At 41.2% G+C, this 23,273-nt stretch overlaps 1 protein-coding gene across 2 annotated transcripts in view; it reads left to right on the top strand.

Annotated features, from left to right (window-relative positions):
* Window positions 1-13,795, top strand: part of LOC119052152 (cytochrome P450 2G1) — a 52,135-nt gene extending 38,340 nt beyond the window's left edge. For both annotated transcript variants that reach the window (XM_053667506.1, XM_037149184.2), the window contains 8 exons: window positions 3,532-3,694; window positions 7,305-7,454; window positions 8,636-8,796; window positions 9,045-9,221; window positions 10,319-10,460; window positions 11,963-12,150; window positions 12,267-12,408; window positions 13,247-13,795. In XM_053667506.1, the coding sequence (XP_053523481.1) occupies window positions 3,532-3,694; window positions 7,305-7,454; window positions 8,636-8,796; window positions 9,045-9,221; window positions 10,319-10,460; window positions 11,963-12,150; window positions 12,267-12,408; window positions 13,247-13,428 (1,305 nt within the window). In that variant the 3' untranslated portion in view covers window positions 13,429-13,795. The remainder of the gene's footprint in view (window positions 1-3,531; window positions 3,695-7,304; window positions 7,455-8,635; window positions 8,797-9,044; window positions 9,222-10,318; window positions 10,461-11,962; window positions 12,151-12,266; window positions 12,409-13,246) is intronic.
* The last annotated feature ends 9,478 nt before the right edge of the window (window positions 13,796-23,273 follow it).

Here is a 23,273-nt window from a genome sequence, read left to right on the forward strand (position 1 = left end):
CTTTAAGCAACCAGGTCTCTCCCAGTGCTTCTCAATCCTTGTTTGGCAGGGGAGGGAGTCATTGACCTGGCTGTCTCCCAAGAACCCTGTGGCAGACCCAGCAGGCTCCAGGCTTGGGGCTGCAGCCACCCTGGTCCCCAAGCTGGTCCCAGAGCACTTATTGTCCTGAAGCACTCTCCTTACCATGCTGTTGGCTGTTTGTTCTGTTCCTCCACAGATTGGCTGGGTTTTTCTCCAGTGTGTAGGGGGAAGTGGAATCTGCTCCCTCCAACCTCCCAGCCATCTTCAGTTCCTGAACTTTTGTTTATACATTTGAAATTAAAGTAGGAGCTTTGAGCTAGAAATATTTCTAAGGCCTCTTCAAGCTCTGACATGATGTGGTTCTAAGCTGGAACATTAAGCTGGAGCCTCAGAAGAGATGTGGAAAGGGAGCTAGGGGTAAATGTAAGTACCAGAGAGACTTCTAGCAGATACAGAGATTATGGTATTAAATTACATCCACCACAGAAACTGCAAGAAACATCAGATTAGTGTGCCTATACTGCTGGCTTTGTGTTTGGAGTGCAATGGTGACAGGGGCTGTTGTAAGAATACTTTCTCTCTCTTTTCTGCACCATCATGGGTAATTAAAATACTAGTTCTCAGTGGATTATAGGTGTGCATGTGTGGGGGGGGTGGTTCAGAATGGGAGAGAGAAGCATCTTAGAGCCAATTCTTACTTCACAAAAGATATTGTAGCAGGCGATCCAAGATCTAGAAGGTGGTGCTTTGTGAATCATTTTGTTTTCCCAGAATTCCCACCATTTTTGGACACAGGTCGCCTCAGCCCAGCAAGCCAAGCCTTATTTCATAACCTGTGGGTTCCCTAAGAGATTCAGTTGCTGAGTCTAAGAATTCAGACACATGAGAAGGACATTGGGTTTTGTTTAATAATATGTATTGATAGGATGTAATACTCAGAATTTGATTTCAGGACAGTAAAAGTTAATGAATTTTTTAAATATTTTATTTATTTATTTATTTATTTATTTATTTATTTATTTATTTGGAGAGAGAGTAGAAGGGAGGGAGAAAGAGAGAGAAACATCAATGTGTGGTTGGCTCTCAACCACCCCCACCAGGGACCTGCCTCTCAAACCACATATGTGTCCTGACAGGGAATTTAACCAGTGACCCTTTTGTTCACAGGCTGGTACTCAGTACACTGGAGCCACACTAGCCAGGGCTACAAATATTTGATACAAAAATTGTTGAAAGCCATTTATGTAGATTATCACAGAAAACAATCACGAGGCCATACTTTTACAGCAGTACTCTCCTCTAGAGATTGAGGCTCAGAGGTAGCCTCCACATCCCACACTTTGAAGATAAATGTGTGTGAGCACACTCACACACACACACACACACACACACACACACCAGCAAAGTTCTGATAAACCAACTCATGTAATCTTTGATTATTACTATTTCATATCACCTTAAGCATAAACAAGAGAACTTGTCGAATAAAACCCTTTCAATTGAGTTCTTTCTCTTGCTATTCTAAATCTTTCTTTCATCGTCTTCATTATTGTTTAAAGACTTACTAATTAGGATCTGGCAAAGATAAGAGAGTCACCCCTGTTCTCTAAAATGGTTTGGCGACCCTATTTTTCAGATAGGGAAACTAAGGCCAAGAGGGCTAGGTCCCTTGACCAGTAGAGTAAAAACGGAGCTGACATTTGAACCCAAATGTTTGATTCATAAATTCAGTAGTCTAAAAATTATTTTCAGTGCTTCCTACACCCTACCAAGACACAGTTGAACTGAGGGAGAACTGAGGGACTAGAAATATAAAGAAAGAGGAATGTTCCCAGTGGTTTTACCTGGGTGAATTCAATCCACCTTTGTTCACATTGGAGATTATCAGTTATATAACTGCCTCCCAGCTAAAGTGATCTCTTCTCTGATGGTATTCATACCCGGAAAACTTGAATCCCAGGATGTTCAGATTTCTTCATCACTAATTTCCCAGAATATATATAGACAGGGTCTGCTGCCTCAGATACAATCCCTCAGTCTAGCACCATGGAGCTGGGAGGGGCCTTCACCATGCTTCTGACGCTCTGCTTGTCTTGTCTGCTCATCCTCATTGCCTGGAAGCGGATGAGCAAGGGGGGAAAACTGCCTCCAGGTCCCACACCAATACCCTTCCTGGGGAACCTGTTACAAATTCGTACAGATGCCACCTTTCAGTCTCTCATGAAGGTGAGTCTGTCTGCCTTTCTTAGGGCTGGAAGCAACTAATTCTATAGACAAATACATATATAACCTTCTAACTTCTAAAACACAGACTCTTGGAAACACATACTTTATGAACCTCAGAATTCTGAAATGTCAGATTCTTAGACTCTTGGAAAGACACACTCCTAGCACATTGACACTTAAGACTCTCACAATCTCAGGACTTCGGACTCACAGTACCTTATATCTTTAATGCAATAACTCTATAGGCTAATTATCGTAGAACTTTGAGACTGAATATCATGAAATCTTAGGATTCTAGAAATTTAACATTTCAGAGAGAGAAGCATTGATCTTGGTAGGGTTTGTCTCATCCAGGTCGATCATTTCACAGATGAAAGAAACTAAGGCTTGTGGAGTCATTGGGGAGTCTGGCCTAGGATCACAAGAGTCCAAGATTTATCTTTTTTTTTAATAATAAATTTTATTTAGTTACTTTTCAAGTACATTTTTTTTATCTATTTCTCCCATCCCACCCTCTGCCCTGTCTCCCCCCTCCCTCCAATTTCCCCTCCCCCAGTCCTCATCCCTGTGTCTTTCATACTTGTTCCTCAAAATCCCTCCCCCCTTTTTCCCCTTAAATTCCCTTCCCTCTCCCCTCTGGTTGCTGCCCACTTGTTCTCTATTTCAGTGTCTTTGTTTTTATTCTGTTTGCTTGTTTGTTTTATTCTTTAGCTTCCTGTCAAAGGTGAGATCATATGGTATTTGTCTTTCAATGCCTGACCTATTTCACTCAGCATAATGCTTTCCAGTTCCATCCATGTAGTAGCTCCTTCTTTCTCTCTGCTGCATAGAATTCCATTGTGTATATGTACCACAATTTTTTGATCCATTCATTTACTGATGGGCACCTAGGTTGCTTCCAGCTCTTGGCTATTGTAAATTGTGCTGCTATGAACATTGTGGTGCATAGGTTCTTTGAAATTGATGTTTTAGGATTCTTGGGGTATAATCTCATCAAAATAGAAAGCTTCTGCAGGGCTAAAGAAAACAGTATTAAATTAAAAAGACAACCAACTGTATGGGAAAACATATTTGCCAATGATACCTCAGGCAAAGGTTTAATCTCCAAAATATACAAAGAACTTACACAACTCCACTCTAGGAAGACATTGAACCCAAGATTTATCTTTATCTGTTATTCTCACCTTTGCATTCCTTTGAAATCTCCACATCCTAAAATCCTTCATTGATCTATACTCAGTGCTCCAATCAGCCTCATCCTCTTATGTCTTCTTTCGCTCCAAGCTCAAAGAGAAATATGGCCCAGTCTTTACTGTGTACATGGGTCCCCGGCCAGTAGTTGTTTTATGTGGACATGAAGCAGTGAAGCAGGCCCTGGTAGATCAAGCAGAAGAGTTCAGCGGTCGCGGAGAACTGGCTTCAGTAGAGCGAAACTTCCAAGGTCATGGTAAGTAACAACAACAACCAACAAGGAAACAAAATGATTATAATGTACTTCCTATGTCCCAGGTTCTTTGATAAATACTCTACATAAATTATTGTACTGATCCCTTTGAGAGAAGTATTAACATCCTACTAGTATTGCAAATAAAGAAGCTGAGGGTAAGAAATGTTAGGTAATATCACACTGTAAGTGGTAGAACCATTCTACTTTGGACCTAACCATCTGACTCTAGAATACCTGCTGCATTAATTTTGTTCTCATATTTTAAAAATATTTTGTTGAGTATGCTATTACAGTTGTCCATTTCCTTCCTTCATTTCCCTCCACCCTGGACACCCTCTCCCACCCTCATTCCCTGCCTTTAGTTCATGTCCACGTGTCATACCTATAAGTTCTTTAGCTTTTACATTTCCCATACTATTCTTGCCCTCCCCCTTCCTATTTTCTACCTACCTTCTATGCTACTTATTCTCTGTACCTTCTCCCCCTCTCTTCTCCTCCCACTCCCCTGTTGCTAACCCTTCATATGATCTCCATTTCTGTGGTTTTGTTCCTGTTCCAGTGTTTGCTTAGTTTATTTTTGTTTTTTGTTTTAGGTGTGGTTATTAGTAATTGTGAGTTTGCTGTCATTGTAATGTACATGTTTTTAATCTTCTTTTTCTTAGATAAATCCCTTTAACATTTCATATCATACAGGCTTGGTGATGATGAACTCCTTTAACTTGACCTAATGTGAGAAGCACTTTACCTGCCATTTCATTCTAAATGATATCTTTGCTGGATAGAGCAGTCTTGGATGTAGGTCCTTGTCTTTCATGACTTGGAATACTTGTTTCCAGCCCCTTCTTGCCTGGAAGGTCTCTTTTGAGAAATCAGCTGACAGACTGATGGGAACTCCTTTGTAGGTGACTGTCTCCTTTTCTCTTGCTGCTTCTAGGATTCTTTCTTTCATTTTAATCTTGGCTAATGCAATTATGATATGCCTTGCTGTGTTCCTTCTTGGGTCCAACTTCTTTGGGACTCTGAGCTTTCTGGACCTCCTGGAAGTCTAATTCCTTTGCCATATTGGGGAAGTTCTTCTTTATTATTTATTCAAATCACTTTTCTACTTGTTAGTTTTCCTCTTCTCCTTCTGGTACCCCTATAATTCAGGTGTTAGAATGTTTAGAGATGTCCTGGAGGTTCCCAAGCCTCTCCTCATTTTTTTGAATTCTCGTTTCTTCATTCTTTTCTGGTTGGATGTTTCTTTCTTCCTTCTGGTCCACTCCATTGATTTGAGTCCCAGTTTTCTTCCCATCACTATTGGTTCCCTGTACATTTTGCTTCATTTCACTTAGTGTATCCTCCATTTTTTAATCTAATTTGCAACCAAATTCAACCAATTCTGTGAGCATCCTGGTCACTAGTGTTTTGAACTGTGCATCTGATAGGTTGGCTATCTATTGGTCACTTAGTTGTATTTGTTCTGGAGCTTTGATCTGGTCTTTTGTTTGGGCCAGTTTTTTTGGGGAGGTGTCACTGCACCTCTTAGGTAGTGAGGGGTGGAACCTTAGGTCTTTACCAGGGTGGAGTAATCCACATCGCTGGGTTGTGATGCTATATATATGGGCGGGGTCTGAGAGGGAACAATGGTCCTTGATCTTCTCTCTGTCGAATTTCAGAGCCTTCTGCCACTTCTCTCAAGGAAACTGGGTCTTTCTGGTGCTGATTCCCATGTGGATGGGTTTGTGTAGGTTGTAGGACTCTGTGGGTCTCTGTAGCAAACTCTCTTGTGAGGCTGGGAGTCTCTCCTATCGCCTCAACCCCCACAGGTGTTTTCAATTGGTGTTTTGAGGCTTTATTTCTGTGCACTAGTACCATGGGTTGTGCAGTCTGTCTCACTCCCCAGCTTCACCTGGTTTATCTGCACACAAATGTGGGTCTGCCCAGTCAGTCAGAAGCCTTGAGCACCAGGCCCTACTTCCCAATTGCCACCTCACTGGGTCTGCACATTTCCACCCTGCTCCCCAGGTCTGTCAGCTGCCATCTTGTGTGCTTGGTGTCACTGCTTTTTCCCCCCATCTCTCTTCACCTAGCTCTGCCCATCCTACCTGTCTGGATGGACGTGTGTTTTTTAACTCCTTGGTTGTTGGACTTCCATACAGTTCAATTTTCTGTCAGTTCTGGTTGCTATTTTTTTCTAAACTGTTGTTGTCTTTATTTTGGTTGTGCGAGAGGCACCATGTGTCTACTTACGCCTTCCTCTTGGCCGGAAACCCCTGTTCTCATTTGTAATAGATAGTGATACTGTGTATCCACTGAAGTTTTTATGGCCAATCTTTCGTGTGTGTGTGTGTGTGTGTGTGTGTGTGTGTGTGTGTGTAGGTCTCCAACCTATAGGTTCCCTTGATTTAGGTAGACACCTTTCTAGGGTTACATATGCATCTGTCTCTAAATGTTCATACCTTTTAATTCCAAGCAGCCTCACACTTTTCTTTTCATATATCCCTATGCTTTTCCTTCTATTCAACCATTTTCCATGATTCATTCATCCACCAAAAATTTACTCATTAATTAGATTTTCTATACTAATATCTTTCTATCCAATTATCTATGGATCTATCAATTAACTTTCCATTTACCCCTCTATCAATCAATTTATTCATCCATTCATTAACCATTTCATTACTCACCTACTTATTAATCTTTCATCTATAATTCATTCTTCCAAGCATTTACCCACCTATCTCAAACCATCCATTAACCCTTCACTCATTCATTAAGTCTTCCATCCATCCATGTATCAATCATTCCTGTCATAAAGCCTGTCTCCTTTTTGATAATCCACCAATATTATTTCATTACATTTCCAAATTAATTCACCAATCCATGCACATCTGATAATTTCTAAACATTTCTTATTACACAATAACTCCTTTTGTGTATGCATATTTTTGTCCAGGTGTGAGGTTCTATGTGCATATATGTCTAAGGAATACAAATCGGTCTTGGCCTGTGTGGCTCTGTTGGTTGGAGCATTGTCCTGTAACCAAATGGTTATGGGTTCAGTTCCCAGTCAGGGCACATGCCTATATTGTGGGTTCAGTCTCTTGTCTGGTTATGTACAATCCCCAGTCTGGGTGAATACGAGAGGCAACCAGTTGATGCTTCTCTCTCAAATCAATGTTTCTTTCCCTCCCTTCCTCTCTCTCTGAAAAGCAATGAGAAAATGTTCTTGGGTAAGGATTAAAAAAACAGAATCTAAATGGTATATAGGAAACAGAACTAGTCTTCTCATTCTAGGGTACTATATATAGCATCCTATCTATACTTCCCCTCACATACCTATGTATCCATCCCATTCATCCAGCTCCAGGTCTTTATCCCGTAGGAAACACTTTTATCTCCTTAATCACTCCTGGTCTGATTCCCTTTCTCCACCTCAGTCCTAGACTGTTTTTGAGGGTCCTGCATGTAGGAAACTTGAGTTTCCCCATCAAGCCTGGTGATCTGGGAGGGACTTCCCTAAGAACAGAGCCTAGAGCTTTCACAATCTGTCCCCATCCTTGTCTAGTAAAGAGTTGGACACAGGAAGGGGAGAGGAGGCAGGAGCCTGACACTGAGATTCTGGCAGGTGTAGCTCTGGCTAATGGAGAACGATGGAGGATTCTCCGACGCTTCTCCCTCACCATTCTTCGGGACTTCGGGATGGGAAAGCGCAGCATTGAGGAGCGGATCCAGGAAGAGGCTGGCTTTCTACTGGAGGAACTACGGAAGACCAAGGGTATGAGGGCATAGAGGGGGAGTATCTACAAGGTGACTGGGTGGTGGTTGAGAGCTCAGTCATGAGAAGAAAAGCCTTGGTGGCAGAAAGCTCTGAATGGGAGAGGATGAAAAAGATGGAATTTACTAAGATTTCCAGTCAGGTTCCACATTAAAAGTTAACATGAAGGACCCTTAGAGACCACTTGTCCAGGAACTTTAGTCACTTCTGGTGACAGAACCAAATTTAATTACATGTATACCTAAATACACGCACACACACGCACACACACACACACACACACACGATTGTGGTAAAAAATTACATAACATAAAATTTTACCATCCTCACCATTTCTAAAGGTACTTTTCAGTAGTTTTAAATATATTCATATTGTTGTGAAATAGAGCTTTAGAGAGTTTTCAGCTAGAGGATCTGAAACTCTATACTCGGTTCATTATATTTTTAAAGGACTTCAATCCTTGCCCAAAAATAAGATCTGGAACCCCTGAGGCCTCTAGAAAAAAGACACAGAGGTTGAGAAAAATAAAGATGAAGAGTTAAGAGACAGAAATACTGATGATTTCTCTAAATCAGAGATTCCTTTACTTGGGCTTCATGATGCTAAATAGTCTACATAAAGGCTTTGAATGTCCATGTACCCCCAGAAATTATTTGCCAAATTGTGTATTTGTGAATATGGGCATTGTTCTTGGAAAATCATCCCCAAATACACCATCCTGACAAGCATCCTGGTTTACAGATGGCACAGCTGAGGCCAATGGGAAGATTTTCTTAATAGGTCAAGTGGAATTATTGACAGACATAGACAGACTCCAGCTATTTATTTTTGTAAAATGTGTCTCTTACCATAGCTCCTTTCCCAAATCTGTGACTTTCCAGCACAAACACAGTTAAATACCAATACCAAAAAGTAATGATTAGACTCCACCAGCTGTTTACTACAGGGCAAAGATTGTTTTAAGCATTTTACATGAATAATTAATTACACTGTATTCTCATGAAGCAGTGAAGTGGTTACTAAACCTATTTGCATACTGGTTACCAACTCAAAACACAAAAATGAAATAACTAAAGCATGCTACTAGATAGTGGATTCAGGACTCATATCCATGACTGAATCATCCCACACCCCATGTTCCTAATTATTGCCTCCAACATAGACAATTTCCACCATCCAGGTGCCCCCACTGAGCCCACTTTCTTCCTGAGCCGTACTGTCTCCAACGTCATCAGTTCCGTTGTCTTTGGGAGCCGCTTTGACTATGAGGACAAGCAGTTCCAGAAGCTGCTGCAGCTGATCAACCAGAGCTTCATTGAGATGAGCACACCCTTGGCACAGGTGCCTACCAGCCACCTCTCTGTCCACCCCCAGACTCAAATAACTAACTACCTGGCTATCTTGCATAATAGTCCCCACAGTCTTGGGAGGCAAGTATCAATATGCTCCGAATCTCCAAGAAGCAAATGGACTCACCTAGTTCTCAGTCGTAGTGTTGAATGTTGAGTCCAGCTATCTAACTCCAGACTCAACCCAGGCTGGCCTTGGGTGCTCATTGCTGACAAACCCCCTTTGCCTGTTCCCAATAGCTATATGACATGTATTCCGGAATCATGCAATATCTGCCAGGAAGACACAATCGCATCTACTACTTGGTAGAGGAGCTGAAGGACTTCATTGCCTCTAGGGTCAAGATCAACGAGGAATCCCTTGACCCACAAAACCCTCGAGACTTCATTGACTGCTTCCTCATCAAGATGCACCAAGTATTTCATCCTCTTTTCCCAACCCTTTATCATCTCTCAATCCTTAGTACCTGTAACTTTTTAAATCATTTGTAGACATGGTAGAGATAAAAAAAAAAGGTGGCAAGAGTTGTTTCTCATTGTGTACTTTTATTTATAGATAAGATCTAAATACTGTAAAGGCACAAACTATTAAACTTTGAAAATAAACCTTGAACATAAAAAAATTTAAGAACATGGAAACTTAAAACCTTACACCTTTCTAATCATGTATAATTACTAGCCATAGAAAAGTAGGATGAGTCTTTAGTCTTAGAATTTGAGAAGCTTAGACATATGCAGCTTTTAAACTTAATAAACTTAAAAGTCATAGAGATGTAGAAATTAAAGGTTTAATACTTTTGTATCATAGAGTCTTTGAACTATATATATAATTTAAAATAGAAGCACTTGAAAGTTTATTTTTTCCTTTAAAACACTCTCTCTTTTATTTATTTATTTATTTAAATTTTATTTAGTTATTTTTCAAGTACAGTTTTTTGTCTATTTCTCCCATCCCAGCCCCACCCCGCCCCATGAAACAGAAGTACTTGAAAGTTTAAAACAGAGGTGTCAAACTCATTTTCACCAGGGACCACATCAGCTTCGTGGTTGCCTTCAAAGTACTGAATATAATTTCAGAACTGTATAAATGTAGCTACTCCTTAACAGTTAAGCAAGAGTTCAACACTGCCGCCAGGTAGAAGCAAGGTGCGAGGCCAGATAAAACAAAATAGAGGGCCGAATTTGGCCCTCGGGCCTTGTGTTTGCCACCTGTGGTTTAAAATTATATACACTAAAGTCATAGAACATTCTAATCGAACAAGGTAATCTCTACTTTCTCCTCTTCCTACTTTTCTCATTGTTCACTCCACTCTAACCACACTGGCCTCCTCCTGGCTATTTCCCTAACATACCAGCCACACCCTTGCCTCCAGACCTTTGCTTTGACTGTTCCTTCTCCCAGATACCCACTTGGTTTTCCCATCTATTGTGTTTTCATAAAGGCCTACCATATACAAAGGCAAAAATAAGAAGACAAAAAAGGTGATTCTATTTCTTTTTGCTGTCATTTTCAGGATAAAAATAATCCCCACACAGAATTCACCCTCAAAAACTTAGTCCTCACCACTCTCAACCTCTTCTTTGCTGGCACAGAGACTGTGAGCTCTACACTACGCTATGGATTTTTGCTGCTCATGAAGCATCCTGAGGTGGAAGGTGAGTGTTCACTTGAGATGCTTACCTGACTCCCACTCCTAACAGAAAAGCAGACATAACTTTGAAACTTTAGAACCCTATGGTCTTAGACTCTTCACACTTCAGAATCTCAGGACACAGAATCTTGGGATCTAAGGCTTAGTAGGCCATTTAATTTCATCTTCTACTTGGTGCCTGTGTTAGTTTTCTATGGCTGCTGTCATCAACTGCCAGAAATGTAGTAGCTTAAAACAACATATATTAGTTATATAGTTCTACAGTCCAGAAGTTCAAATAGGCTTTCACTCAGCCAAACCAAGGTAGAACCTGACTCCTTGACTCTTCTAGGTTCTAGAGCTGTGTTCCTTGCATTCCTGAACTCATGATCTTTCCTCTACCTTCAAAGTCAGCAGCAAAGATCCTCAAACCTCTCTTGATTGCATTGTCACATCTCCTTCTGTGACGCTGACCTTACTGCTTCCTTCTTATACAGACACTTCTGATTATATTAAGAGCTAACCTTGTTAATTATGAATAATCTTCCTATCTCAACATCTTTAATTTAATTATATCTGCATAGTCCCTTTTGCCATATAAAATCACATTGACAGGTTCCAGTGATTAGGAGGTGGATAACTTTGATGACCATTATTTAGCTGACTACAGTGCCAGAATCAAATAGACTCAATTCCCAATAAATAGGAATTTGGTCTGGTTAAGTTACTCCAGCACTGAGGAGCTCATTACTTGCTTCAGGAAAAATTTTAATTATGGCCCCTCTTCCTTCTTATGCAGTTCAAAGTAAGCCAACAAATTTTTCTATTACAGATGAAGGGAAAGACTTACTTGTTTCCACTCAAACTCTTCTAGTCTCTCTTCCATTGTCCATGACATCTTTTGCTAATCTAAGAATTCAGGTATGTAATGGACACTTTCTATGTACTGGGAACTGTCCTACTTACTTACATACTGGATTTCATGTAGTAAAGTTTGCAATTCTAAGAGCTTGTTAGAGCATCACATCTACTTTGAAAATGAACAAAAAGAGTCTCAGAGGGTAAAGTCATTTGCTCCAAGGTTACTCACCCAGGAAGTGCAGAGAGGTGACTACATCTACAGTGTTCTTAACGCTGTCACATAATTTTTGACATGTGCTTCAATCCTGGCCTAGTTATCTATGTGCCTCTTTCTCATCCTGTTGAAACTCTGTGTATGAATGCCCAGCTGCAACCAGAACTCTGCCTTGCTTATCAGCCTCCCATGGCTCCTTGGGTTTTTTCAAGGTAAGGACCAAATGGCCCAAATGTCATTTAAGGCCCTAGGCTATGTGCCTCCCAATGACCTGATTAGCATTTACTCACCCCACCACTGTGTCACATGTCATAAATAAAGAGGCAATCTGAACACACATGGCCCACTCACTCAGGATCTGCAGGTACTTAAGAAACAAACCCATGACCCCAACCTGACCCCAAGGAACACATTCTGCATCTTTGTCTGTTATGGTTTTTTGCCCCTTCCAGCAAAGATCCATGAAGAGATTGACCATGTGATTGGACCACATCGGATACCAAGTGTGGATGACCGAGTCAAGATGCCCTACACAGATGCTGTGATCCATGAGATACAGAGATTGACAGATATTGTGCCTTTGGGTGTCCCACATAATGTCATTAGGGACACTCATTTCAGAGGCTACCTTCTGCCCAAGGTGGAGTACACTGTCATTGGCACCCTTTTCCCCTCCACTGCACCCCTTTATCCTGCTTCTTCCTTATCCCATGCTCCAACACTGATTTTTCCTAACTGCCTCCATTTTCACCTCAGGGCACTGATGTGTTTCCCCTGATTGGCTCAGTTCTCAAAGACCCCAAATACTTCCGATACCCAGATGCCTTCTATCCCCAACACTTCTTGGATGAGCAGGGCCGCTTCAAGAAGAATGAAGCCTTTGTGCCTTTTTCTTCTGGTAGGTGTCTATGGTCTGACTTCCCCCTAGGGACATGCTTGATATGCCCCCCAATCATTGGTCTGTATTGGGTTCAGATCTGAAATGAAAGTTGAGTGGTGTTTTAAAGAGTCCTAGAATGCCAGAATCATAGAATATTAGAATCATTGACTCATATAATTAGAAAAGTAATAGTACTATACAGGGGTCAGCAAACTTTTTCTGCTAAGGACCAGATAAAAACTACTTTAGATTTTGGCATTCATATGCTCTCTGTCTGAAATTTGCCATTCATATGCTTTCTGTCTTGAATATGTCACTGGAATTAGTCACATGTATCATTGTACTACGAAAGTGACCAGTGGCTAGGAAACAGGATTCAACAAACAGTGGGGCCAATCGGGGAGTTACCACAGCTCTCCCTCTGTAAAATGGGGATTAACTTCTCCAAAACATTGAAAGGGTGACTGAAACCATTTAAGTGTGTGCTTTTGGTCTTTTCCCCTCCTCACCAGTATCTGGGACCAATTAGGCTTTTGATAAACATTTAAGAAATTGAAATAAGCAGACTCATCCTATGTGAGTATCCTTTACAACCATTCCATCTTGGAATCTGATGGCATCCATCCCATCAGAGAAGTAGCTGCTACATGTTGAGTGACAGATCCTAGCTGAGCACTAACTCTAGAAACCCACTGAATGTTTATAATAACCCCATAGAGTGGGTGTTATTATGACCCCAGAGATGCTGAGGAATTTAGATGAGACTCAGATAGGTGGTGAGGACAGAAGGCTCCCCATGACTCTGCTCTCACAGTGCAAGTGTGACTGACCCTCCTCTCTTCTAATGTGCTCACAGGAAAGCGCATCTGCCTGGGCGAGGCAATGGCCCGCATGGAACTCTTCCTCTACTTCACCTCCATCCTTCAGAATTTCTCCCTGCGCCCACTGGTGCCACCTGCTGACATTGATATCACCCCCAAGATCTCAGGCTTTGGCAACATCCCCCCAACCTATGAGCTTTGCCTGATGGCCCGCTGAGTGTCCCCTACTGTGCCCAGAAAAAACCATCAGGGAACAGACTCTGCTGAAGAGTGCAGGGGCACCTCCCTCATCTTCTCAAATGATCTCAACAAGCTTAAGAGAAGATACTATTGCTACTCTCATGGGGCCACAGGCTAGCGAGGCTAACCTAAAAATACAAACTTGCATATCTTCCACATCTAATTAAAAAACCTGTCCAATATTTTAGCAAGAGCCTGTAGAGTTTTCTTTCACCTGGTCATCCTGGCTAGGTTTATGTTTGTATGAGATTCTTGTTGTAGATTCCATGTCTTTATGATGTTCCTTTGTTTTTGTCCTGGCTATGACCTCAGTGTGGATCACATCCCCTTTTTTGATCCTTATATCCTCCACTTTCCCCCCCAAAACATCAAGAGTTCAGTACTGTTGAGTGTGGCATGTTTTTTGTGTATTGTGTGTGTAACATCAATAAGACACTGCAAACAAATTTAAATGGCTTCTTTTTTACTATGCTGTTATTAAGTATTTTCTTCCAGCTCACCACCAGAGATTTCCTACTGGTTGAGCCACCTTTATAATACCCCAGCTTCAATCACCTTGTTGGTTCATTACTTCTCCCGCCCCTCATCTCTTCTTTCTTTTTCTCTAAAATTTTTAAAGATTATATTTATTTCTTTTTAGAGAGGGGAAAGGGGGAAGAAAGAGAGAGGGAGAAACGTCAATGTGTGGTTACTTCTCACACACACCCTACTGGGGACCTGGTCTGCAACCCAGGCATGTACCCTGACTGGGAATCAAACCATCAACCCTTTGGTTTGCAGGCTGGTGCACAACCCACTGAGCCACACTATCCAGGACATCATTTCATCTTTCTAAAACTGCTCCCCTGCTCTAATTATAACTCCCAATTCCAAATACTCTCCATTTTGAGAAATAGTTAAATTGCCCATAGTTTCTATTTCTAAACTCCACCAACGTGATCAGTGATGAAAGTTTTCTTTTATAATTCATCTTATTCAACCAATATTCATTAAATCTCCAGTGTGGGCCAGCACATTGTTTAGGTATTTAGGACCCATGAGTGAACAAAATTGACAAGATTCTTGCCCTCATGGAGCTTACATTCTAGTTGAGGAGGTAGAATATTAAGAATAAACATAATAAATAAACAAATGATATGCTAGAAAAGCAAACAAGGGAAATGGGATATGGAATTCCAGGATTGGACTTTTAAATCAATGGTCATAAGTGGTTTTATAAGGCAATGTTGAGCAAGCCAGACAGATATCTGAAAGTGAGTATTCCTGGCAGAACAATTTTTAAGAAGCTAAGCCTAAGAAGGCTGTGTGTGTGTGTGTGTGTGTGTGTGTGTGTGCGCGCGCATGAATCCAGAAGGATACACATGTGGCTGGAGTGGAGGATTAAGAGAGTCTGTATGAGTAAAGGAGAGGAGAATAGAGAGTTAAAGTGCCAGATTGAATGAGGACTTGAGTGAGATAGAGGATTTTTGGGGGGGTGCACATGAGTGACATTATTTGAAATGTTTTAAATGGCTAACTGTAGCTATTGTATAATGAATACACTGAAGGAAGGGGTGAAGAGAAAAGCAAGAACCAATTAGGAGGCTACTACAGTGTTCTTAAAATAAAATAGCTTTGGCTGTTTGAAGCAGTAAAGTCTGTTGGCTATTAGAAAGAGAATGACTAGCTCACAAAATCAATGCAAAATCAAGCTAAAAATATGAGTAGGAAAGAAAGAAGAGGCAGTGCCAGGAGGATGTCAGCCAAAATAATGGCTAGAACCATTAGCCAAGGGCTTCTGCTGCCATTACTACCCCCTCCACACAAATTCAGGGCCCTGAACACCACTGCCAGAAGACACTTGACCCACTGCCACTGCTGTGGACAACTACTGATTGTATTTTTTGTCACTTCTTCAAACAATATTCATAGTTCCTCACAGGGTGATCCAATTACCTAACAATTGTCAGATGTTAAAGCCTTAGGTTTCTGGGTGTGCCGGCAAAGATTTAATGGTCCCTAAGGTTTAATGGCCCCTTCCAATTTGGGGTAGGAAGCAAAGACTTTCCATTTATGAAGAGTCACACAATAAGGGTTTTCCAAAATTGGAAGAGAGTTTTGAGACTGAGAATGTAATAAAAGACAAATCCCATGATACTCATTATGTGAATTGGGTCCTCTGGGAAGTAGAAGCTTAGACACAGTTAGGAATGCATAATTTTATTGGGGGGGTGTTAAAGACAAAATAGGAAAGAAGCAGAATGGGTTAAGAAAAGTGTTCAGACTGAGATGCAGATTTGACACCCATGAAAGGAAAAAAGAGAAGAAGCAGAAATGGGCAGGGAGAGATTCAGACCACCATGCAAAGTTTCAATTTATCTAATGATACCTTTGTGTTTTTTTATTTAGTTATTTTTCAAGTACAGACTTTTGTCTATTTCTTCAATCCCAGCCACCCCCCGTCCGGTGCTCCCGACTTCCCTCCCATCTTCCACGCCTCCCCCAGCTCTTGTCCCTGCGTGCTTCACATTTGCTCCTCCAAATCCCTTCCCCCTTAAATTACCTTCCCTCTCCCCTCTAGTCACTGTCCCCTTTTTCTCTATTTCAGGGTCTTTGTTTTTATTCTGCTTCCTTGTTTGTTCTGTTGTTTAGCTTCCTGTTAAAGGTGAGATCATATGGTATTTGTCTTTCAATGCCTGGCCTATTTCACTCAGCATAATGCTTTCCAATTCCATCCATGTTGTTGCAAAGGGTAGTAGCTCCTTCTTTCTCTCTGCAGCAAAGAATTCCATTCTGTATATGTACCACAATTTTTTGATTCATTCATTTACTGATGGGCACCTTGGTTGCTTCCAACTCTTGGCTATTGTGAATTCTGCTGCCATGAACCTTGTGGTGCATAGGTTCTTTGAAATTGATGTATTAGGATTCTTCGGATATAATCCTAGCAGTGGAATTGCTGGGTTAAAAGGCAGGTCGATTTTTATTTTTCTGGGAAAATTCCATACTGTTTTCCATAATGGTTGTACCAGTCTGCAATCCCACCAACAGTGAACTAAGGACTCCTTTTCCCCACACCCTCTCCAACATTTGTTTGTTGCTTTGTTTGTGATAGCCGTTCTGACCAGTGTAAAGTGGTATCTCATTGTGGTCTTAATTTGCATCTCTCTGATGGCTAGCAATATTGAGCATCTCTTCACGTGTCTCTGAATGTTCTGTATGTCCTCCTTGGAGAAGTGTTTGTTCAAATCCTTTTTCCATTTTTTAATTGGGTTGGGTGTCTTCTTAGAGTGGAGTCGTGTAAGTTCTTTGTATATTTTGGAGATTAAACCTTTGTCTGAGGTATCATTGGCAAATATGTTTTCCCATACAGTTGGTTGTCTTGCTAATTTAATACTGTTTTCTATAGCCACGCAGAAGCTTTTTATTTTGATGAGATCCCATTTGTTTATTCTTTCCTTTATATTCCTTGCTCTAGGGGACATAGCCGTAAAAATGTTGCTGCATGGAATATCTGAGATTTTCTTGCCAATGTTCTCCTCTAGGACTTTAATGATGTCACAGCTTACACTCAAGTCTTTTATCCACCTTGAATTTATTTTGGTGTATGGTATAAGTTGGTGCTCAAGTTTCTTTTTTTTTTGCACGTAGCTGTCCAGTTCTCCCAACGCCATTTGTTGAAGAGGCTATCTTTACTCCATTTTATGTTATTGCCCCCTTTGTCAAATATTAATTGACTATAGAGAGTTGGGTTGATTTCTAGACTCTCTGTTCTGTTTCATTGGTCTATGTGCCTGTTTTTATGCCAGTACCAGGCTGTTTTGATTACAGTGCCTTATAATACAGTTTGATATCAGGTATTGTGATCCCTCCTACTTTGTTCTTCTTTCTCAAAAGTGCAGCTGCTATTTGGGGTTATTTATGGTTCCATATAAATTTTTGAAGTGTGACTTCCGCCAAGATGGAGGCATAGGTGGATGTGCCGTGCCTTCTCACACAACCAAGTTTAGAGAAAACTAAATATTAGCAACAGAAAACACAGCCAGAACACAGAAAATTGAACTTTTCTGAAGCCCGTTAACAACAAATTCTTCAGCCTGACCGGTAAGGGGTGAAACCAGCGGCTAGTGAAACGGGGTTGCACAGGAAAACTCTGTCAGACAAACTCAGGCACGCGGAATCCAGGCGCTCGGAATCCAGGCGCAGGGTTGGACCTAATGAGCGACCGAGCCAGCGACCAGGTGAGCAACCTCGGGGGAGACAGCAGGGGAGCGGTGCTGAGTGTTGACTGTGCTCGTGCATTTGTGTGCGGGCGGACAGGCGAGGGAGTGGGCGGTTGGACCAGGGCCTGGCAGGTCCCCGCGGCAGGCAGCAGTGGAGGGCACCGCCATTTCCCTGCTCTGACCCCACCTCCACATACACCGTCATAACCCAGCGACTCTGAGTGGCCCAGCCCAGGTGAACCACCTAAGCCTCTGCTCCTCACCCAGCTGGCACAAAACAGCAGAGGGGGTCGCCATTTCCCAGCTCTGACCACGCCCCCACATACAGCATCACAACCCAGCGACCTGGGAGCCCAAGGCGCCGCTTCTCACACTTAAAGGGCTAGAACAGACCAAAAATGTCGCAAGATCTCAAAGCCCCAGAGCCCATAGATCTAAGTGATGAAGAAATAGCAAAACTCTCAGACGCACAGTTTAAAACACTGGTCATCAGGATCCTCACAGAAATGGTTGATTATAGCCACAAATTAGACAAATATATGAAGGCAAAACTAATTGAAATGAATGGAATTGCACAGGACACCAATAGCAATGAAAAGGAAACTGGGACTCAAATCAATGGAGTGGACCAGAAGAAAGCAAATAATGGCCAAACAGAAAAGAGTCAAGAAGCAAGAATTCAAAGAAATGAGGAGAGTCTTAGGAACCTCCAGGACACCTTTAAATGCTCCAATATCCGAATGATAGGGGTACCAGAAGGGGGAAAGTCACAGCCACCGGTGGAAAACTTATTTGAACAAATAATAAAGGAGAATTTCCCCAATCTGGTAAAGGAAATAGACTTCCAGAAAATCCAGGAAGCTCAGAGAGTACCAAAGAAGTTGGACCCAAGAAGGAACACACCAAGGCACACCATCACTATATTAGCCAAAATTAAAATGAAGGAGAGAATCCTAGAAGCAGCAAGAGCTAAGGGGACAGTCACCTACAAAGGAGTCCCCATCAGACTGTCAGCTGATTTCTCAAAGAGACCTTCCAGGCAAGAAGGGGCTGGAAAGAGGTATTCCAAGTCATGAAAACCAAAGACCTACAACCAAGATTACTCTATCCAGCAAAACTTTCATTTAAAATGGAAGAACAGATAAGGTGCTTCTCAGATAAGATACAATTCAAGGAGTTCATCATCACCAAGCCCTTATTATATGAAATGTTAAAGGGACTTATCTAAGAAAAAGAAGTTAAAGAAACATGAGCAGTGAAAGGACAACAAACTCACAGTTATTAACAACCACACCTAAAACAAAAGCAAACTAAAAGGACAGCTAGATCAGGAGTGGAAACATAGAAATGAAGATCTCAAGGAGGGTTAGCAACAGGGGAGTGGGAGGAGGAGAAGGTGGGAGAAGGTACAGAAAATAAGTAGCATAGACAGTAGATAGAAAATAGAAGGGGGGGCAAGAATAGCATGGGAAATATAGAATCTAAAGGACTTGAGACACATGTTCATAAACTAAAGGGGGGTAATGGTGGGGATGGGGGGTAGGGTGGAGGGGAATAAAAGGGGGAATAGAACAACTGTAACAGCATAATCAATAAAAAAATCTTTTTTATTGATTATGCCATTACATTTGCTCTATTGCCCCTTCCCTTCCCCTCCACCCTGCATACCCCTCCCCCACCATTTCCCCCTTTAGTTCATGAACATGTGTCTCAAATTCTTTAGATTATGTATTTCCCCTACTATTCTTACCCTCCCCCCTATCTATTTTCTATCTACTGTCTATACTACTTATTTTCTGTACCTTCTCCCCCCCTTCCCCCTCCTCCCACTCCCCTGTTGCTAACCCTCCCTGTGATCTTCACTTCTATGGTTCTGCTCCTGATCTAGCTATCCTCTTAGTTTGCTTTTGTTTTAGGTGTGGTTCTTAATAACTGTGAGTTTGCTGTCCTTTCACTGTTCGTCTTTTTTATCTTCTTTTCTTAGGTAAGTCCCTTTTAACATTTCATATAGTAAGGGCTTGGTGATGATGAACTCCTTGAATTTGACCTTATCTGAGAAGCACTTTATCTGTCCTTCCATTCTAAATGAAAGTTTTGCTGGGTAGAGCAATCTTGGTTGTAGATCTTTGGTTTTCATGACTTGGAATACCTCTGTCCAGCCCCTTCTTGCCTGTAAGGTCTCTTTTTGAGAAATCAGCTGACAGTCTGATGGGAACTCCTTTGTAGGTGACTGTCCCCTTAGCTCTTGCTGCTTCTAGGATTCTCTCCTTCATTTTAATCTTGGCTAATGTAATTATGATGTGCCTTGGTGTGTTCCTTCCCGGGTCCAATTTCCTCGGGACTCTCCGAGCTTCCTGGATCTCTCGGAAGTCTATTTCCTTTGCCATCTTGGGGAAATTCTCCTTTATTATTTGTTCAAATAATTTTTCAACTGGTGGTTGTGCCTTTCCCCCTTCTGGTACCCCTATAATTCGGATGTTGGAACGTTTAAAGATGTCCTGGAGTTTCCCAAGCCTCTCCTCATTTTTCTGAATTCTTATTTCTTCATTCCTTTCTGCTTGACCATCTTTTTCTTCTGTCTGGTCCTCTCCCTTGATTTGAGTCCCAATTTTCTTTCCATCACTATTGGTATCTTTTGTATCAGCATTCATTTCAATTAATTTAGCTTCCATATGTTTCTCTAATTTGTGACTAAAATCCACCAGTTCTGTAAGGATCTTTATAACCAGTGTTTTGAACTGTGCATCTGAAAGACTGGCTATTTCTTCATCACTTAGGTCTATCGGTTCTGGGGCTCTGAGTTGTCCTAGAGCCATTTTTGGTTTATTCGTGCTGTTTAGTGAGCGGAGCGAAGCCTTAGTTGTTTACCAGGACGGGCGACCCAGGTCGCTGGTTTGTGACGCTGTGTGTGGGGGGCGGGGTCAGGGAGGGAGCGATGGTGTTCCTCTCCGCTAGCCCAGCGCATCCAGTCACTCAAACGCCTCGGGCTTGCTTATCCGATCCTAATTTTGCGAGCCTGCTGCACCGCGCGGGTTTCCCTTCTCACTGGTTTCTCCGCACGTAAATGCGCGCGACTGAGCGACCCACCGCGCCTATTCCCTGTGCGCTCCGGCAGCCAGCTCGCTGGCGATCAGCCCTTGGTTGCCTGCGCGCCCCGCGCACCGCCCCGGGAAATTTTTCTTGCTAACCTGCTCTGCTTCTGGCCTCGCTCCTCGTACCGGTCCAGCCGAGTATCTAGTTGTCCTTTGGACTCCGTATTGTCGATTTTCCGTGTGGCTTGGTTGTGACTGCTGTTAAAAATAGTTGTTCTTAGATTTGGTTGTGCACAGAGGCGAGGTGGACCCTCCACCTACTTCTCCATCTTGGCGGAAGTCCCAAAAAAAATTTTTAAAAACTAAAAAAAATAATAAAAAAATTAAAAAGTAAAAAAAAAATAATAAATAAATTTTTGAAGTGTTTATTCTATGTCTGTTAAATATACCATAGGTACTTTAATAGGTATTGCATTGAATCTGTGTATTGCTTTGGGTAGTATGGACATTTGGATGATGTTAATTCTTCCTATCCATGAACAAGGTATATGTTTCCATTTGTTTGTGTCTTTCCTGATTTCTTTCTTCAGTGTTGTGTAGTTTTCTGCATACAGGTCTTTTACCTCCTTGGTTAGGTTTATTCCCAGATTTTTTTTTTTTTGCTATAGCAAATGGGATTTTTTCTTTGATTTCTGCTTCTGCTGATTCATTGTTGGTATACAAAAATGCCTTTGATTTCTGGATATTGACTTTGTATCCTGCTGTTTTGCCAAATTCATTAATTAGTTTGAGCAGTTTTTGGGTAGAGTCCATAGGATTTTCCATGTACACTGTCATGTCATCTGCAAACAGTGACAGTTTTGTTTCCTCCTTTCCTATTTGGATGCCTTTTATTTCCTTTTCCTGCCTGATCACTGTGGCCAAAACTTCCAAAACTATATTGAATAGAAGTGGTGAAAGTGGACAACCTTGTCTTGTTCCTGATCTTAGTAGAAAAGATTTTAGTTTTTGCCCATTGAGTATGATATTGGCTGTAGGTCTCTCATAAATGGCCTTTATTATACTGAGGAATGCTCCCTCTATTTCCATTTTGCTGAGTGTTTTTATCATAAATGGGTGTCATACCTTATCAAACGCTTTTTCCGCATCTATTGATGTGATCATATGGTTTTTGTTATTGCTTTTGTTTATGTGATGAATTACATTTACTGATTTGTGAATGTGGAACCATCCTTGCATCCCTGGGATGAATCCCACTTGGTCATGGTGTATAATCTTTTGGATATATTGTTGGATGCGATTTGCCAATATTTTGTTGAGGATTTTAGCATCTATGTTCATCAGTGATATTGGCCTGAAGTTTTCTTTCTTTGTTGTGTCTCTATCTGGTTTTGGAATTAGGATGATGCTGGCTTCATGAGAGGAGTTTGTGAGTTTTCCATCCTTTTGGATTTTTTGGAATAGTCTGTGGAGAATAGGGGTTAGCTCTTCCTTGAATGCTTTGTAGAATTCTCCTGTGAACCCATCTGGTCCAGGGCTATTGTGTGATGGGAGTTTTTTTATTACTGCTTCAATTTCTTTTGCTGTTATCGGTCTATTCAGGTTTTCTACTTCTTTTTCATTGAGTTTTGGGAGATTATATTTTTCTAGAATTGTGTCCATTTCCCCTAGGTTTTCAAATTTCTTGGCATACAGTTCTTCATAGTAATTTCTTACAATCCTTTCTATTTCTGTGGTGTCAGTTGTCATTTCTTCTCTTTCATTTCTGATTGTGTTTATTTGTGTCTGTTCCCTTCTTTTCTTGATGAGTCTACTTAAAGGCTTGTGTATTTTGTTTATCTTTTAAAAGAACCAACTCCTGGATTCATTGATCCTTAGAATTGTGCTTTTAATCTCTATGTCATTAAGTTCTGCTCTAATCTTGGTTATTTCCTTCCTTCTGCTTGCTATGGGCTGTCTTTGTTGTTGTTCCTCGAGTTCTTGCAGGCATAGGGTTAGGTTGTTTGTTTGAAATGTTTCTATCTTCTTTAGGTGAGCCTGTGTTGCTATAAACTTCCTTCTCCGGACTTCCTTCACTGTGTCCCATAAGTTTTGGGTTGTTGTGAGTTCATTTTCATTTGTTTCCAGAAACTTTTTGATTTCCTTCCTAATTTCATTCTTGACCCATTCATTGTTTAAAAGCATATCATTCAGTCTCCATGATTTTGGGTGCTTTGTGTTTTTTTCTTTGGGGTTAGTTTCCAGTTTCAGTCCCTTGTGGTCAGAGAAGATGCTTGGTATGATTTCAATTTTCTTGAATTTTTTGAGGCTCATTTTGTGTCCTATCAAGTGGTCTATCGTTGAAAATGTTCCATGTGCATTTGAAAAGAATGTGTATTTAGCTTCTTTGGGACGAAGGGCTCTATATATATCAGTTAAGTCCATTTCACCTAGGGTGTTGTTTAATGCCACAATATCTTTGTTGATAATTTGTTTGGAAGATCTGTCCATTTTTGATAGTGGGGTGTTCAAATTCCCTACTATAATTGTGTTGCTGTCAATATCTTTCTTGAAGTCCTCTAAGATTTTCTTGATATATTTGAGTGCCC

Source organism: Artibeus jamaicensis, unplaced genomic scaffold (genome assembly GCF_021234435.1).
Source record: "Artibeus jamaicensis isolate MK-2021 breed Jamaican fruit bat unplaced genomic scaffold, CSHL_Jam_final contig_47, whole genome shotgun sequence".
NCBI lineage: Eukaryota > Metazoa > Chordata > Mammalia > Chiroptera > Phyllostomidae > Artibeus > Artibeus jamaicensis.